The sequence below is a fragment of the Leiobunum rupestre genome, chromosome 7, assembly GCF_980474605.1.
Source record: "Leiobunum rupestre chromosome 7, qqLeiRupe1.1.hap1, whole genome shotgun sequence".
In the NCBI taxonomy this organism is placed as follows: Eukaryota; Metazoa; Arthropoda; class Arachnida; order Opiliones; family Sclerosomatidae; genus Leiobunum; species Leiobunum rupestre.
In genome coordinates, this window is record NC_143390.1 from 15,278,928 (window position 1) to 15,298,455 (window position 19,528).

General features: G+C 39.9%; 1 protein-coding gene across 9 annotated transcripts in view; it reads left to right on the forward strand.

Moving 5' to 3' along the window:
- Nucleotides 1-19,528, forward strand: part of dop (microtubule-associated serine/threonine (MAST) protein kinase dop) — a 73,939-nt gene that overhangs the window by 43,008 nt on the left and 11,403 nt on the right. For 7 of the 9 annotated variants that reach the window (XM_090154233.1, XM_090154230.1, XM_090154232.1 and 4 more), the window contains 2 exons: nt 1,589-2,051; nt 2,528-2,607. In XM_090154233.1, the coding sequence (XP_090010359.1) occupies nt 1,589-2,051; nt 2,528-2,607 (543 nt within the window). Of the gene's footprint in view, nt 1-422; nt 603-1,588; nt 2,052-2,527; nt 2,608-10,209; nt 10,427-19,528 lie in introns of those variants that run through there. The other 2 variants (XM_090154238.1, XM_090154239.1) reach the window with 2 other exon arrangements.

The following is a 19,528-nucleotide window of genomic DNA, read 5'->3' on the forward strand; positions in this document are numbered from 1 at the left end:
AATATATCTCTTCTTTCGGTTACGTAATCTTAAACTCGTAAGCCTCTCAAGTCACTTTTTCCCCGCGGTAAACACGTCCTATCTAAGCGTTATATATTATCCCTTATAAAACTTTATTGGGATAATTCGTATTGTCTACGTATCTTCCTCGAAAACAATGACGTAGCTAGCGGGGGGTCGATTTATTTTTCAACCCCCATCTCCTTGGGCGTAGCTTTGACTGTACAGAAATATCGGCGTCTTCATGACCCCTAATATAATATAACACCAACCCCTTGACGGATTTCTTTCTACGTCCCTGCTACCCGAAATTAACGGTTTATTTGTATTAAGGATCGGTTTACGAGGTAGATTAGATAAGCTTACGGCAGTGTTTATTGGGCTCTTAACTAACGATTTCTCATTTTTATTCTCTTTTATAGGTAAGAAACGTCTTTTCGATCGGATGATTAGCGCGGTCTATGCTTAAGTTTTGGCCGTCGGAGGCGATCCTCTCGCGTTCAAATCAAAAAGCGGATTTTCCAGTTCCAAGTATGAAACGAGAAAGGAAAATCGCGCGTCTCTGTTTGCCCCTAGATTTCAAAATAGACGAATGGCCCACGGTGAGTGCGTTCTTTCCCTTCTTGTCACGGAGGACCTTTGGAGAAAACTATTTCCGCTCCAGCTTTCATTTATCCAGTACCGAGTCCCGAGGAAATGTTTTCTTCCAAACCAATATAACAATTAATCTTCTCAGTTTGCGAAGAGCCACGTAGCGGCCAACGCGAGAAGCTCAAAAGCTAAGCGGATGAAAATCCAGCAGTTTTTTAATCTCTCGTGGCTCTATGCAAACTGGAAAGTCTAATAATTGGTATTATTATTAAATTAATTTCTAAACCTTTTGTGTCGTTTAAATTATGGAAAGTTTAGTATGCCATATATTTACATAATTCTCTAATTATTTTCCTAAGTGTGTCAGCTATGTGTGCGGAGAAGTAGAATTGACGACGTATCGATAAAAATACGACTTAAAAACACTAAAATACGCCTAGGAATGGATAACTGCACGCGCTCACTGTAACCAGGTTTGCCACGCGCCAGGGAAATCGGGGAAAGTCATGGAATTTAAAAATGGGCCTAAAATATCAGGGATTTTTAAGAATTTGTAAAACGTCTGGGAAAAGTCGGGGAATTAAATTTTAACTTGATACTTTTTGAAGGTAAATTTACTCTAGATCTATGACAAATTCTATGATTAAGATTTATTTCCTTGAAAGTTTGGCTAATTTTTTCAACATTGTAATAACCTTTTTACTAAAATATAAGGCCATTTAAATTAATTAACTTCTGACAAAAGTAAAGTATAAAATAAAATAAAATAAAAAATTTGGCCTTAAAAGTAAGGGAAAATCTCTTAAAATAGTCAGGAAAAATAGAGAATTTGAATCTGAAAATTTTGTGGCAATCCTGATGACGACGAAGCAAAGAGCGTGTATTAGTCGAATTAATTGAAGGTCCATATCAATAAAAAATTGACACATCGCGGATCGCTAACCGACACACTTAGGGGAATTAAAACTATTAACTTATGATATTTGCGTTTTTTTAGTCGGAACAACAGCAACAGCAGTTGCAACAATCGGCGTCGGCGCCCCACCATCACCATTTCCATCACCACTATCACCAGTCTCTCTCTTCGGCCGGGGTCCCTCCTCCTTCCGGGGGCCCCTCGCACGGCCACCCTCCCACTGGGGCGTCCGCCCCGCCCGCCACCCCTTCTTCGCCCTTGCCCGGGATGACGCCCGTCTCTCCCCGCCGCTCTCTGCTGCACCACGGCGACTCGAGCCATCTGCTGTCGAGTCACCACCATCACCACCATCACCATCACGACGATTTGCCTCTCGTTCAATTGTTCCGGAAAAGCCGCGGTCAATTCGGACGTCAGTGTTCCGAGGACATGAAGAAACGGCGAGAAAGTTTCGCCGCCTTCTCCTCGCCGTCGTCTAGCTCCGCCTGTTACGGACATCTCATCATGACCAATCCTTCGGTAGCCGCCGGAGTCACCGGTCAAGGTCAGTACCCGCCTCCCGATGACCTCGCTAACTCGTTTCGCGGTTACGGTGTTTTAAACTTACTGGATGTAAAGTTATTTGACCCGCTAACCCCTTTTTCAGTTTCATTGTTATTACGTCAATTACGTTCGATTCGTGGAGGGGAAAGAATTTAGTTTCGTTGCTTAAATTTCTCCTCATTGGCTGTTCTTTATTGACAAATTTAAAAATTCCATAGTGTTCGCTACGCTAAGTTGCCCGTGATTCGATACGCCGAACAATGCAAATTCCATATTTCTAAAAGTGTTTTATTTCAATTGTTCCCGACGTAACAAACTATTTTTTTTCCTTCAAAAATCGCTCGTTTCGTAAACCCGTCCTTTGATTTGACTTTTACTAACGTCGTAAGCAGCATTACGTCCTGTTTCAAATTCGTACCCTTCGAGTTCGTCGATGAGGAAAGTTCGAATTAATTTTTAATTTTCGTTTTACGACAGGATCTTCCGAGACGTCTAATTTGGTGCGCATGCGCAGCTCCGTGTTAGGGCAATCAGCGCCATCCTTATCAGCCAGTATGGTGAGTCAACCTTCTATATTTGTTTTATTGCCCGCGTTTCTCAAGAGGTTTCAAAATGTTCTACTCGAAATTTCGAAACTAGTCTCCATTGTAATAGCTAGGAGCAACTAACGCGGCACCCCACACGAGGAGAACGCGCCTAGCCTTAAAACACGCTAACGCCGTGTCGCGTACAATTTTCATTGGACGAGCCTTTACACTGAACGTTTTATGGAAAGGGGAGATGACAATTGCCTAATTTTCCCCTTCCGACGGCAACAATCGAAGCGTCTAACCAATGAAAACTGTACGTAAGGAAATCCACGACTTTCGACGGGTGGCGTTCTCCTTGTGTGGGGTGCTGTGTTTGTAATAGCTATGATAAATATTCGCTAGACGTGACAGACTAATGCTCGCCTCCCACAACTCCAGAAGTACCCGGAGTTCGATAATACCACCGACCGTCTTGGCAACTTCCTAACGGCGTAGTCAAGTCCCCCCGCCGCGAATTGAGACGTTCGGAGTTTGCGTGCTAACCTCGTGTTCCGATAAGACGCGTCAACAAGATATCATCTCTTAGATTTATTTATGTATTGAGTAAATACTAAATAGATAGCGTTATCATTATACTCTCTAAATACTCCTCTTAAACGTTGAATAATAACTTAAATGGGTCATTCCTCCCATATTTTGCGAGACTGGTCCTTGCAATTTTAATTTTCAACCTCAGAAAACTATATTTGTCAACGCAACCGAGAATCTGTGAACGCTGTAGGCGTGGCCTTTTCCGTGTCACCCACACCCTGGCTTTTGGGCGTAGCTTTGACCCCTTCTCGACCCTCTCTGTAAGGTTAAATTCGTAGCCTGCTCGAAGGTGTGGCCTGTGTTCGTTGCCATGGTAACGCTTTTAGTTCAGCCATGACGCAACGACGCCCATGGTAGTCTCGTGCTTATTTCGTAAGATCGTGTCAAAGAATATATTCTTTGATCGTGTAGCGTTTTGTCTCGAGATCTGTCATTTGAAATAATTTCATGGCAACAGTTTTAATGCGGGGCCTAGCTACGACGTACCCCTACGACGCTACGAGCAAGCACCCAATAATTTGCCTCCCCTGATGAATAGTTCTTTTTATAAAGTAACGTGGCCTTCTTGTTGAAATGTTGCTCTTACGTCACAGACTCTTATTTTGACAAGCCTACGAGCGCGCGCTACAGTCGCGAGGAATATAGCTTTTTCTAGAGCGCGTGCAAATCGCTCGTGCGAGGAATACACTAATAAAGCTGGGTCTTGTGACGTAAGAGCAACATTTTAACGTCCACAAGCGCGACTGCAACGCCGCCGTGTTGACCCGAAATGAACTAAAATTTGCCATAAATTCCCGAATTAACGGGCGATCTCGTTAAATAATTTTTTCGTTTTAATTTTTAAATTATGAACCAACGTTTTTAAAAACGTCCACTAGGTAGCGGGAAAATCCCGCGATTCTATATTTGAGTTCATATTATTTGGGATCTCATGTCGATCGATAATTTTTCCTTTTACAAGCTTAGTCCTAAAATCTGTTCCCATCGTATGGGAAGCGTACCATGTACCCATTTCGGCCCTTCAATGGAACTGTCAAGTTAGTAAGATTGGGTTGTGGCAAATGAAAACATAATATGTAGGAAGCGGCCCATATGTCAGGGAGATCAGTTTTCACCCTTGCTTTAAATTCCGCCGCCCCCCCCCCCCCCCTCTTCCGTTGACACTCTCCGCCAGGGTCCTCCTATATCCATCCCCGGGGGGAGAAGCGGATATGGCGGCTCTATTCCAAATCATCCCGCAGTGTCAAGGCTATGTCTGCACTACAAAGGAGTTGGTTCATCTAAGCCTTTGCCAAAACAATAAGCGTTAAGCGAGCTAGCTAGATTTTATTACGCCAGTGGGAACGTAACCATCTTTTTTTAAATTACTATTATACATAGACAAGCGAGTCTCACATTTTGGCATCTTTCGAATGACGCATGTTTTGACATGCTGTTCCCACATCGTGTCCGTGGTTTTTTTTTCGCAACTCCTTAATTTTTTTTACTACCCGCATTGATTTCATTATTATATTTTTTGTCACTCATTTTGCAAGCTGTTTAAAGTCATTAAACATTTAGTCAGCATCCCTTTTCCATTTTTTTCTTCACAATTCTTAGCAGTGACGTCATTATTTACTAAAGTGTTCTTGTCACTTTATTTATATTACCATTTTTTCGTAGGGGAATTTAAACTGAAATAATATTATCTTTGATAATCCTGCCCCTTGAATGGCTTCCCTGGGTGGCTTTAGATAGCTTTTTTTGTGTCACTTTTTTTCTACGTTTATCCTGAACATTCGACTGTACGTTTGTCGCACCTGCGAAATTGAGTACACATATAACAAGACTGTACTTAAGTTACTGAGCGTGTACGACAAAATTAGTTACGGATAAGTTTAATTACACTTAGTTTAGTACGTAAAATTCAGCTTTAATGAAATTTGCACTATTTAATCTTGGAATTCATCATAAATTTTGACGTTGGATCAGCGCTGGTAGTCTCATCATAGCCAAATAGTTGGTAGATTCTAGAAAACGCTTAGTACTAACGTCTAGCGCTGGCTTCACCTGTCTAACAGGGTTCGTACACGACCTGGAAAAGTCAGGGAATTTTAAAATTATTCCAAAATTAAGGTCAGGAAAAAGTCATGGAATTTTAAAATGGTGCAAAAAAATTAACGAATTTCAATATGACCCCAAATAAAATCAGTCGAATAAATATTTTTCAAGATTTTACCTCAAAACCGTTCATTTATTCTACAAAAATGGTCAGGGAAGGTTTGGCAATTTGGGGAGGGAAAACCTGGAAATGTCAGGGAATTTAACCAAAGTTTCAAGATGAATGGCCAACAGATGGCGTTACTATTTCAATTAATTTTCAGTCAGGTGCTTTTTGCTTCTGTGAACGGACCAACTCGTACGTTCTCAATAACAAATATGTTCTTCTCTTTGTTAATGTAACGATACATGTAACGCGTTTAAAATATTCCAATATATTAATATTAATCCGTGACAGTTGTCCTGTCGTATCTTTTAAATTACAGCCATAAATTTTCGATTTCGAAAAACGCGGATGATTTCGAACTTTTTTTTATTTATCCATTTCTCAAGGGTGAAAGGGTTTTTTGTCCCTTAATTCGGGATCTATCAATAACGGGCTGTTTTTTCGATGTGTTTTCAGTTGTCTTGTTTTAGTTGTCTTGTTTTAGTTGAATGGGAATGTAGGTCAGCGGTGTTTATGAGACGCGACTTTTTCTTTGATTGCGTTGCCCCTCCGTTCCTAACTCTCGTAATAAGGCAATTCTCTTTCCCTTTTCCGCACTGGCGCATCTTCCTTCGTCATCGGCGTAGTTTCAACCATTTCATAGGTACTTACGCGTGAGCCACGACAGGCCTGAAATAGTCGTTACTTTATACTTTTTTGTCGTGTTCCTACGCTTAATTAACGGGATAATCTAGTCTAAAGTTTTATTTAAACGACCGAAAACGGTACATCCTTAAATGTACCTTTCTTTTATCCTTCATAAAATGTACATCCTTTATCGAAATATACGGGAATTTATTTTTATTATCGTTTGTGATATACGCTTGAGATACAAATGTACTAATAAAAAGTTATATATACAACGTTATTTCAAGTGCACAAAACATTTTTATTTAAAAAAATATAAATATTTACAAACCCGACTAGTTTCGGACGCAATATTGGTTCATCATGTATGTTTTTAAATAAAAAAAATTTGTGCACTAGAAATAACGTTGTATATATAACTTTTTATTAGTATATTTGCTCAAGTCAAAGCTAATATTTTAACTTTTGAAATTATACAAATGTACTTTACAAGTTCAGCCATTATTTTGTTGTAGGAAATGTCTGATCAATGCCATTTAGACCTATTTTGGATCTTTGTTTACTGCTCTTACTGTTGAGTTTGTGTATTTGTTATTTATTAGTACTCAGAGGGAAAAGAGCGCACTTGAATTTCTTATGGATTTATTATAGAAAATATAAATTTTAAACGAATTTTTAATTTAATTTACTTTTAATTGATTTATTTTTATTCAATTAAATGTCCCTTTTTCCTGTCTAATTGATCCTAATATTGTTTTTATGTTTAAATTTAGTTACTATTAAACAATTCAGTTTGATTCAATTGAAAATTGTTATGGAAGCTATTTTTGCTATTTTAATTCGTATATTGAAATGCATTGTGGTTGAACTGATTTTTGTAAAGATAACTTGATTTAAATCGATTTAAAATCGTTGGAATCGGTTTCTTTCAGCGTATGACTTTTGCACCTGATCGAAAGTAGTAACAATGATACCAATATGTGCGAATAAGAGAGAAACCCCTATAATTATTGTCCTCTATGTTGCGTGTGCAACGAAATACAATTTCTACGAATTATTTGTCACTCTGACGTTATTTTCAACTTTATTTACTCTAGTACGCTGTTAAATCAACCCCCCCCCCCCCCCCCGGATAAGACATTAATTTCCATCTAGTGCGTAACGCAAACCAAGTAGTTCCACTGTTGGAAACTAGATGGCGCCAGTATCTCCATCTCCAAAATCCAAATACTATCTCCTTTTTTTTTTTTGAACGTATTTTTTCTTTTACGATTTTACGATATCGATTCTTGTTCGACTATTTCAAGGGTTGTGATGGGTTTTAAATTACACCGCGTTCTAATATAGAAATAGATTACGCATTTATATTTGGCAGAAAACCAACAAAATATTTCTTTTTCCCCCAGAGAGTTAAAATTACCGCTTGGGTCATTGCGAATCACCTTGACCCGTATCTAAAATTATTCGCACGCTGTACAGCTTATTTGGTTATTCGGAAACAAAACCCCCTTTCGCTTGATTGGTCGTAATTTTTTGCACCTTCCCAAGGTGGTATAAGGGGTATCGGACCTTCGCTAATAAATATTCAGAGACAGCCTCGAGAAATCTCATGCAGCAAATGCGGAGCGTAATGCCCCCCCCCCCCCTTTCGCCCGCGCCTATCATGCTAAAGAAATTCAGCTCTTTCTCTCCCGCCCCCTCTGAATTTTATTTCTTCTAGCCTACCTTGTTTGCATAATAGAAAAGATCCCTTTCTGCGTCTGCCTTATACGTCAGATCATAAGTAACTTAAAAGTTGGTAGTATGACTTCCTCCCCTATTCTCCCAACGCCAATTTTTTAATTATAGTTTATTTTCGTCAGGCGCGTAGGAACGTTTTGGATTAAGGGGGGTACAGCTGGGATGCTAAATTTGGCGCCCCCTTCATTGGCAAGCTTTTTGCGCCCCTTCTAAAACAATTTGGCCCCCTTTCCAATTTCACGGGGGGTAAGTTGTGCCCCTGTACCTTCCCGTTTCTACGACACTGGTTTTCGTCAAATAAACCGTGACTGTATAAATCATGGCGTTTATTCCGTTAGCTGTTTACAAATTCTTTGGTAGTGACAGCTAGGAGCAACAAACACAGTACCCCACACAAGGAGAACGCAACGCGTCAAAAGTCGTTGATTTTCTTGTGTACATTTTTCATTGCTTAGACTCATTATCGCCTTCTGCCGTCGGAAGGGGAAAATTCGGAAATTGTCTTCCCCCCCCCCCCCCCGCCCGTAAAACGTTCAGCGAATAGGTTCGTCCTATGAAATTTGTACACAACCCTGCGTTAGCGTTCTCCTCGTGTTTGTTGCTCCTAGCTGGCAGGTAACCGTACAAAAATTAACTGTTTGCAAAGTAAAAATATGGTAATTTAAGGTGTTTCCAAAGAGTTTGCTGTTTCGAATTCGCAATAGTTCTATATGACAGATTATTTTTATCCGATATAGTTCAGTGTCATACTTATGGCGATTATTTCGCTTATGGTGTGATGACTCTCGGCTCGGATCGAACCCACTAAGCGCTGCAAAATTATTCTTCGGCAAAACGTGTACCTAAGAAATTCCAAATTGATATGACGAGCTTTTCGAATTATTATGCACCCCCCCCCCCCCCCTTTATCGATTTAATGCCATTGTCACGTCACATTAATGGTATAAATGACGTCGTAATCAAAGTTGTCTTCTTACGCGTCCGTAGTTTTGTACAATACCTAACTAACATAATGTAAGCGCTTTTTCGTCGCTATTTCCCGCTATTTCGTACGGATGAAAAAGTGGTCGCGTGTGTATAGATGATAACGGCGTTGTACTCGGCGGCTTGTTTAAATGACGCAATGCAGCAGAGGCACGGCCAATTATTTAGTTGACCATCATTGGGAATTGAAGACCACGCCCTTATTTGTAGCGCCGTCTATCGGGTTTTCTCCCCCATTTAACGCGGTTTGGTTTATTGTGGATTTAACGTCGCGTCTCCTATATAAACATGTTTTTCTCGGCGTTCCATATCGTAGACCAACCAAAGACGGCTTTAATTTCCAGAAATCCTCCTCGTAACGGAGCGTGAGACGTTCCATGTGGGCCAGTATTCCTCTCTCTCTCTTCCTTCTCCATTGACTCTCCGCCAGGATCAAACGCTCGCGCTATTGAACGGGGGCCACTCGTAAACGTCCCAATCGCGACGGTCCACTTCGCAGGGCCCCCAGAGGTCCTATAATTCCTATAAAATCCTGTATTTTCAAAAATGTCCTATAACATCCTATATTTTTAGCAAAATCCCCCAAAAGTCCTATAAAATCTTATAATTTTGATATTTTGCCCATTTCAAATCCAACCACTCGGTTAAATTGCTAGATTTAGCTATAGGATAAATTCCTATACCAAGTCATTCTAGTCTATACTTTGGTTATTGTTAACATGGTTAGCTACTAGTATAATTTTGTGATAAAATGGTTAAATAGTTCATATTTTTTAAGTGAAAATCAAAGATTTATTTCTCTAAATATAGATTTTGTTTTTAAATGCATAAAGTTAGTAAATGAAATAGCATATATAGTCCTATAAAATCCTATAGTCTTGTAAAAATAGTCCTATAAAGTCCTATATTTTTAGAAATATAATCCTATTTTTCCTATAAAAAAATTGAAGATTTGAGTGGAGGCCCTGACTTCGTTTTGATACGGTAGCGTTTATACAAAAATCCAACCCGCGATGTGCCGACGCGTAGCCTACCGCGTTGAGGTACAATAACCTATAGTAATAGTCGAAAAGGAAATACCGCCGCAAAATGGAATATCAATAAAGCGGCACCTTGTGGAAGGACCCCTTTGGATGCGGGGGAGGAGCTGTCACGTGGGTTCGCTCTCGTCTTCACCCCCCCCCCCCGCATCCACCCACCCCCCTTTCTGGAGATCTGCCTCTCTCCGGCCCCTGCAATTTCTCTTTCTCCGCACTTACTGGCTCTTCCTTTCTTATTCGCGGCGCTTGGTTGAATACGGAGCCCCGAATTCCTAGCGGCTAATGTGACGTCTGGCGGATCGTCTGCGGCGCAACGCTCGCCCGAGTGCGGCACTGTGTCGGCGGCGCTTCGACGAAAATTAAAATAATTGGAACGAGTTGTCGCTCAACGTTTGTACAGAAGTCACAGCCATTCGCGCTGCCTGTGACGCGCGGGGAAAATCTGTAGCAACGCAGCGTTGTTCCCAGCGCCGCTTCAGCTGCCTGTTCCCACGTTTGCGATTTCCCGTTCGCTGTAAAAAAAAAACACATTTCCAAATTTCGGGCCTAACTCGTACGATATCGCAAAAAAATATACCGTATTTTTGAACCGCAAACGGCTTTTGTTTTTTCCCCATTTATTCGAGACGGTTCGTCGAATCCTGCGCTGATTATTCAGGTCTGTTAAACGTTTGTTTTTCACTGTCTCCAGAAATCCATATTGACCGGCGTTTCGGCTGCGTATCGAAAACTTAGACGTTGTTTAGGTTATCTTCTTATTAATATAATTGGCGATTGTTTACTTTTATGTCCCTAGTACACCCCCGCCCAGCTTGCCTAGTAGGAGTTCTTTTTCCTCGTAATATATTCGTTTTTGTATCACGATATTACTTATACCTTGATGATTTTCTTCCTGAGTCATAGCCGTGTACTTTTAGACGAGTTATGTTATATTTGCTTTGTAAATATGCATGCTGGATTGCTGTAATTTTCCGCGTTTTTATTCGTATGGTAATTTCTCGTAGTGACTTGATAAATAGATGTTTTGACTCTTTACACTCGGATACCCCGAGTTTTAAATCATCGTATAACTCTGACGTATTTTTAGTTGAAAGTACTTGATTTCGTTAACGAACATTGTAACTTGGGCTACATTAAAGCTAGAGTTAAAAACGATTTCGTCATACAATCGATAGATAGCGATAAAAAGTAATAAAAATTCAATTACCCTTTATTTTCTTGGAAATTTTTAAAACTTCAAAAGTCGATTATTTTTGCAAACCCTTTTTTTCAAGTTAGGATGTTTTAAATTCAGGTAACGACTTGATATATAACATGGTTTATTTAAATGAAAGTGAAAGGTTTACGCGTTTGTATCAGAGCTCTCTACATGTCGCGTTATAGTAGAGGTTAGAGAAAAAGCCGGGTCTGGCTTTTTAAGCCCGGCGTATGTTGGCAAAGGAAGATGGTTTAATTTTAAAAAAATGGTGTCGTGTCATAGCGTTTTAAAGAAATTTTATTTTTAGCCCATAACCTCTCTAGTTTCTATGTAGTTCAAAGAGAAATATAATTTCTAAAGTACTCTGTCTAGTATACCTTTTGAATTTACGAAAAAAATTGCTAAAAAAATGTCTTTAAATTATCAAACATAACTTCTACCGTTAATATTAAGAAGGTTAATATTAACTTTCATGACGTTGGTTAAATAAAGAAGGGGAAAGATAATGAAACTAGTTATTCTTAAACGTGCAGTCTTAGAAGCTTAATAAACAGGCACGAACGGTCAAACTAATTTGGCCTCCCCCAAAAAAAGATAATTTTTTTTAGCAACCTCAAAAGAGTGAAAAAAATGCTGTTAAAAATTTATCTCCGAGCCGTAACACTTCTTTGACGTTTTGCACGTATGCGGCCGCACCACTGTTATTAAAACGGGTCTTGAGAAGAAATTGGGGTGGTTATTGCGATGACGTAACAAGCGATAATCGCCTCTGATTACCGTAACCCCCCCAGCTCACTTATATTAGTCGAAGGTGTTTTTGGTTGGTCAAAAACGTGTGTGGAAAACTACCCTTTAAATTTTTAAAGAGCTATTTCGTGTCTTTCACTATGCCCTGGAGAAACCTTTCATTTGGTAATTATACCGAATTGATTTTTCATTTCATTTGTGGATAGTTTTGGAATGCTTATTAAGGTTTCGGTTTATATCTGTAAATAGCATTTTAATTGATAAAAAAATATAAATTTACGCACTAAGGACTAAGATGGAATTTATATTGAAATATTTAGCCGGTTAAAAGGGAGTAAAAACTAAATCGAAAAAAAATAGTCTGCGAACACACGCTATAGCTAGTTTTTAACGTAACTAGCGCCAATCACTCCTAGCGTCTGATAAACCTGTAGGCAGAAATGTCAAATTTGCTGTTAATTCGTCCTACGCCTTGTCACACTCAAAGATGACGTATTTGAGGTCCTAATTACGAAGTCTGAAGTTGTCTTAAAGTGTGTGGTCATTACAGAATTGTCTCAGTAAAAATCTAAAACGCGGAAGCTAAAGAACTGACACGGTTATTTTAAACGTATGGTATTATTTTATTGCTTTTAATTTTATTTATACGGAATATTACCATAAATAACCCATTCGACCATTCGAATTCGAGCTAAAATTCATAGACGCTGACTGTGAATTCTCATTACCCTAACGCGCGTCAGAAAAAAGCCAAACTTGTTAGTAATCGTCCTTCGCTCGAATAAAAATGAATGTTTTCTGCGGATATTTAGAAGGCAACTTGTATCATTGTTTATTGAAAAATTTGTCGCCCTCGGGAAGGACCCCACGGGGCGTCGGGAGACAGCCGAGCCTGTGTTCGATTCGCCCTCCGAGAGTCGTCGTAGATTTCGAGTCGCGATCCTTTACGCATAATGAGTCTCATTCAATATTTATATCCGCGCACTCCGCCGAATATAATTAGACAGAGAGTGGTTCTGATCCTTCTTTCTCCGCTTGTACGCGTACTCCAACTTCGAAGGACTTCGAACTGGCGCGCTTAGAATCACGACTTTTTCACGTCTGCTCTTTTCTCTCTTAATTGCTTCCTTAATTATCCAAAGTGAGCCGACGTGTTCCACGTCTATATCGCCTTATTATTTTCGACATGAAAATAACATTTTTTCCATTATTAGGACTACATTTCAATTCGGGGATTCCCATTGGGTGCCTATATTCCCTAAAAGACCCTATTTATTTCTGCAAGGTCTCTAAACTACCCCTAAAAATGGAATTTCGTTCCTAAGCCACCCTTAAATCGCGATTTGATAAAGTACCCTATTTTCTACAAATCCTGGGAAAATCACCATCGGCTTAAAATATATTTTTTATACTTATCGTCAAGGACAGTTCACGATATGGTCAATATAGATACGCGGTAGTTAAAAAACTCAGTATACAAGTAGCTTTGTCGGACATTCCCGAAGGGGGTCAGACTATGTAAAACTTCAAAGCTGGTAAAACAAGGGTTGCAATTAATCTTTTTAGTTTACACAGTGCCACGTAGTTTCCAACGCGAAAAACTCAAATAGCTGGATTATCAATATCCAGCAGTTTGAGCTTCTCGCGTTAGCCGCTACGTGGTTCTGTTTAAACTAAATTTGCCTATTTTTGTACAGTCAAAGCTACATCCGATGCGAGTTTGTGCCAACACAGAACCCCTCTTGTCTTCTGCCAGATTTAAATAATTTATTTTATTTATTTTTTTTTTTTAATTGTAAGTTTTTCTATTTTCCAAATATGATTTGGTTCTTACCCTATTTAATCGTGGAAATCGTACCTTAATTATTTTTCACATTTAGCATAGCCCTGTAAATGTTCCATTCGTTTGTTTAGACATTAAAAGGGGCGTTCGTAGGTAATAATTTCCCTCTAAATATGTAGCTTCGGCGTAGGAAGAGAGTCTGATTAAGTGAAAGGGTAATTCGTTCTAAACGCCGGAAAGGACTTGACTCGAAAACAATGAGGACGATTTACTGCCATCTCCCTCCGCTCCCCCCTCACATCGTCCTCTTTCGGCTAATGACAATTGTAAGGGTGCTTCTTCGGTTTCTGATTGGCCTCGATAAGCGGGCGGAATTGGGGGCTGGCGCGTGTCGAGGAATCGTCTTGCGGACGCGCCTGGACGCTTCGTCGGATCCGAAGCTTCCTTTCTGTTTATTCTTGACCATCGTCCCTCTCCGGACCGAGCAACCGAAATGGCGGCTAAATTGCTTAAGCCTCGCGTGTAAGGGTTACGAATTGATCACCTAAATGCTGCGCTCGGTTGCGACCTTAGAAAGGGGAAAAGGTCTAGTACGAAATGGGAAAAGAAATAATTATATGTAGTTGCGAGTTGAAGCTTGAATTCGATGTACCTGTGTTATGTCAATAGTCACGAATGGATATTCGATTTACGAATGACGTCACCGAACTATTTCAAAAGAAGTGAAGTCGCGAATAATATCAAAACGCGAGACAAAATTTAAAAGACAAAAAACACCTAAAAAACGAATACAATGGTGTCGCTATGGTCTTTTATGGTAAATGAAATGTGTATTTTTTAAAAACTAATGTTTTCTTTCTACGGTTGCAAAACTATAATTCAACAATGACTTTAGTGATATTCTGCGTGTCTATTTTTAAGATTTAACCTCCAAGACCACCTTTCAATATTGGAAATATTTGATTTTATCTCGAACTCCCAATGACGAGTTACAAACGCTATTTATCAACAACTACTTCAACGATTTTCGTGACATTTTGCGCATGGGTAGAATGCAACGTTCCACCTTAAGCAATGAGCTTCAATTTTTGACCTTTTACCTTATATATTTAAGGTCAGATGTCACGGAAAAATCTCAAACAGTTAATTAAACTAAGAAAAGCACTTAGTTGAATAATTCTACTGCATTCCGCAACAGAGTAAATAAAATTTATTTCTTCCAGTGACAGTCAGTTAATTAAACTAAGAAAAGCACTTAGTTGAATAGTTCTACTGCATTCGGCAACAGAGTAAATAAAAAACCACTATGTAGATAATTTATTTCTTCCAATGTTCTCATTTAACTGAATATGTTCTCGGTCAATCGGAAAATCTTATTCTACTCTGTCAATTGAAGTTGACAAATCTTCTTATCCAACCTATTTTTTATGGAACGAAAATATTTGGTTACATTTTTTTCGTAACATAACAAAAGCCTGGTTCGCAACGGCAAATAATATTTCGTCATGGACTAAGAACCTAGGTTGGACTTGCCTGTCCCGGTTATTGGGACACGGTAGTCTTGGCCTAAATCGGAAAGCCCGTTGCCTTACGATAGCCATTTCGAATCAAGTAAATAAGCGTTTAAAGAATTCCTGTTAAAGTATCTCAACACTGCAACGACACCATATTTGTCCGAAATGAATTAAAATTTGCAGTTAATTCATCGTATTAGTTTTTTTTTCGTGCCAGTGAGTCCCATCAGAATCTTCGTCCATGGTTTTTCTATATTATCGTCTTCTTTGATAGCGCGGTCGAAGGCTTAGCGGGGAAACGAGAAAACAGTCTGGAGAGTGAGAGAGAAAGGCTGCGGAAGATGGAGAACGGGGAAGAGGGGGTACATCTTCAAATATGTCCTTTCCCAGTTGCCCCCTCGTTTTCCGTTTACTCGCTCGCGGATGAAGCGTCTCTCCTTGAGGCGTTTCCATGGCTACCGAGAGAGAAAAATTCTGGGAAACGCGTTCGAATAAGCAAATCTCGTCTCGTTCCGTTTGTTCTACTCGGGCGATTCCCCAAACCTCTTTGACTAGAGGGACGTTGGAAGAGCGAAATAGGGGGGCCAAACGAGGCCGAATATCGATATTTTGGAGAAGGGGGAAAACTCGCGCCCAAATCGCTCTTCGGAATTCGTCAATTTGTAGGTCAAAACTTTCTACGCCCCCGATACGAGTTCTTATCAAAACGCGCCTCTAAAAAGGGGGAAACATTTTTCGTTCCGCTCCAGAAAGCGGTTTTTTTTCCTTCAAATTTTAAAACTTTCCGCGTTGGCTGTGTACCTGGTTTTCCGAGAATCTATACGAAATTGAGAGGAGAATGAAAACGAGGTTGGTCTTCTTAAATCGTTTTAAAACCTCGACGGTTAACGATCCAATTATTTCGGTTGGAACTAATGAAACGGCTAATTTGAAACGAACCAGATATTCGGAATTTAAACGACGAAGGACGACAAGCGAAACCCGTTCCATTAAAATGATTAGCGCAACCATTAACCCCGAACTTCCAAGATGGAGAATCGTGCTAGCCCCCTCGCCAATCTTCATCTTCCACGTCTGCCTTCGCGAACGATATAGACGAATACCGAGTCTTTCAAATTTTAGATCGAATTCGAGCCTTTATTACGCGGCTTTAATCTTTATTAGCCGGTCTGAAGGAAAAGGGTAATCTCTTTTATTATACCGCATCCGTCAGCTCCTCCTCCGTCCCAGCTCTCCGCATCCCTCTTCTCCGTCGCTATGGCAACAGACCGGGCCGCTCTTATCCTTCCTCCGAGGGGGTGATGGCGGACCTCCAGGATTGGGGGGGGGGAGCCGGGAGTGTTAAGTAAATGCGGATGAACGCGGGGGGGGGGGCAGAGCCTCCGCGCTGGGAAATTGACCCCGCATCAGTCTCTACCCCCGCCTCCCGTAATCTGCACGTGATGAGAAGGAATTAGGTACCAGGCTGCAACGTCGGCCGTCTGTCGTTGATTACGAGGCCATCTATAGGATTCCACGGCGCTTTCGGACGCGGCTTTCTATCGTCTGTAAGGCTACGCGAGTGGCCCTTTGCCGCTTGCCCGGCCTTCTACTTAACTGCCTATTGCTAACGACTCCACTTATAAAACTACTAAAACTCCGCTGCCTTTTTATCGGTTCTACTTCTCTCCCGCGCGCGCTCTCGTCCGCCTTTCAATTATTCGCATTTCCCAACAGAAATTTCGGTCGTTAGCCTTGAAGCTAGGCTATTTCGCGTTTGTTTGCTTACCTCCGCCCCGCAATAAAGCTTCATTTACAAGGTATATAGTCGATGTAATACCGTTTTATCAATTGATCCATCGTAAAAACAACGCGACTTTATCTTAGGAAGGTTTGAATATGGTACTAATAATAATAGGCGATTCGGTAGACATTTTTATATTTTTCGGTCGAATGTTTGTCGTCCGCTTCTCCTTGGATTAATTATCGCGCATGGATATTCCGGTCTCGTAGAATTTCCCTGGCTGGTGCAAAACATTTGCCAATGGCACTCGAGCGGCAAGGAAATGCAAAACTATATCTGCGCAAGCGCGAAAAACGGAGCACATCTAGATTAATTCCGTGGCCCGTTTTTCGCGTTTGCGCAGGTATAGTTTGGCATTTTCTTGCCGCTAGAACGCCATGAACAACCAATTTGTGTTTTAGCTGAACCGGAATATCCCGGGGGGTTAATTAATTCCACGTTACTTCTAAGCTCACTAGGGTCAAAACGGCGCGATGGTGAGCGTCACCTTCTCATTTGAACCATCTATTAACCCAATACATTTTTGCGTCGACATTCGCCGTCACGGAATTTTTGCTTTATTGAAAATCAGCTTGGATTTATTTTTGCGCCTTAAGGGTGAAGACTACAGTGGCCATTGTCCACTTTCGCGCTATTTCAAGCTGAACTCTTTTAATTTTGTATTTTAACTTATAAAATTAATATTTAAGTGTTGAACAGCCTCTTTAGTGCTTAAAATAATTTTTACAATTTTAAATTTAAAAGTAATTAAGTTATTACGTTTTAATCCGGACCCCCGGAGCTAAACAAGTTGGGCAAGCGGCCAAACTACCCTTTAGTTAGGACCTTATATCTCGTTAACTATAACTATAAATATTAGAATTATCAAAATTATTTTAAGCACTAGAGGAAGGTTCCGCCTAATAAGAAAAATGTAATTCAATGATGTAATTGTTAAAACAGAAACGTTCAGCTTGAACGAAAAAGAGGCTTTTACTGTATTCTTAAAGGCTGGTTTCCACTAGAGCAAAAACGCGTCAGCGCTCGCATTCGCGTTTTTTTTGCCCTAGTAAAAACCAGCCCTATTTTGGTTGTTTTCAGTGCTATCTAGGGGGAGGGGGAAGAGTATTTTAAACAAGGGTTTTACTCTCTCAGATTAGGAACTACCTAGTATCGATTTATCTTTTCTTTTAACTTGTTAGAAGATTAAAGCGAATTTTCACGGGCCATTTATCATAACTTCAAAAACTGATATACCTTTTTCGCGTCCTTATTATTCTACATGTATTAAAACCTTCTCTTCGAGTTAGGCCCGGCGAAGTTTGAGCTGGGATTTAAAGTTAAAGGAGCGTAATTTATAATGGTCGGAGAAGGCTGTCATCCGCAAACGTGAACTGAAGAAGGCGGATGTAGTTTTGCCTAACCCCACCCTGGGCTCCATCTTTAAAAAGGGATCAAAGAAAATCCCCCCTCCCACCCCCTTTTTTTTGTTATCCGCCCAAAATACGTTATATTCCCATAATAGACTTTGTTATATTCTTAAGTTCTTCTGTATGTTCAACCAGAAGTATATAATATATATCATACGAGAGAAGTATCCATCTGTAACCTGTAAATGATATTTTAGCGAAGCGGGGTTGGCACTTTTTTTTAATAAAAAATAAAATCAATCGATTTGTTTAATAAAAATCAAATCAATCGATATTTTTGATTTTATTGATTTTTATACAATGGCTTTCCTGTATAATTAACGACGGGAATCCATACCTCTACTTGGAATGCTTATCGCGGCAGATTTTCGTCTCGATGTGGTTAGTGGTTTTTTTACGTCACTATGTTAACTTAACAAACAACTAACAAGGAGACGACCCGAGGTGTTACACACCGATTTTTTTTTATGTTGTCAAAAACATTTTTCGTTGCCATAGTAAAACCGTTGCCCATTGAATAAATTCCCTTTAGGATTTTTCAAGTTACATGAAGGTCCAACAAGCCCCCGAGTTTGAACGAAATCGGTGTGTAACACCTCGGGTCGTCTCCTTGTAAGTGAGAGTGGAGCGCGCGCAAAGGGGATTTTTTCTCTCGTAGGCGGGGCCAAAATCGTCAGAGTGATCTTACCATACGCGATACGACAGGATAACCATTCCAAGTAGAGGTATGGATTCCTCTTAACTAAATTTAATTATTAAATATATTTTAGTTTGCTCAGATTTTCTGTGTATTTTAATTTTTTAAGAACCTATTTTTTCATTTGTTATTCAAAAATACATTGTGTGATTTAAATCAATAATTTTAAAAATAAACATTTGATTTAAATCAGCTAACCCTGTTGCGAAGTAATACCAGAGATATATTTTAGCCGAAATGTGGTGTAAACATCCACGATTCGGAGAGAAATTAGCTTCCATTTGAAATGTTTAATTTTACTGTCCTAGATGGTGACTACACTCTTAATAGAAACACTATATGCTTCTGGCTCCACTTTATATCTTCCCTTATAATAATTATATTGATTGTCGATCGAAACTCTAATCTTTCTTTCGCGTCGGCTGCGGCTCATCATCTCTGGAGAACGCTCAGTCTCCAAACAATGGAGAGTGCGGGATGGGGATGCCAAACGCGTTATGGGATCATCCTTTTTATTAGATCCCTCTTCACTTTCTCTCTCTCTCTCTCTCTCTCTCTCTCTCTCTCTCTCTCTCTCTCTCTCTCTCTCTCTCTCTCGCTTTTATCTTCGCCGCTAGTTTCGCAAACTA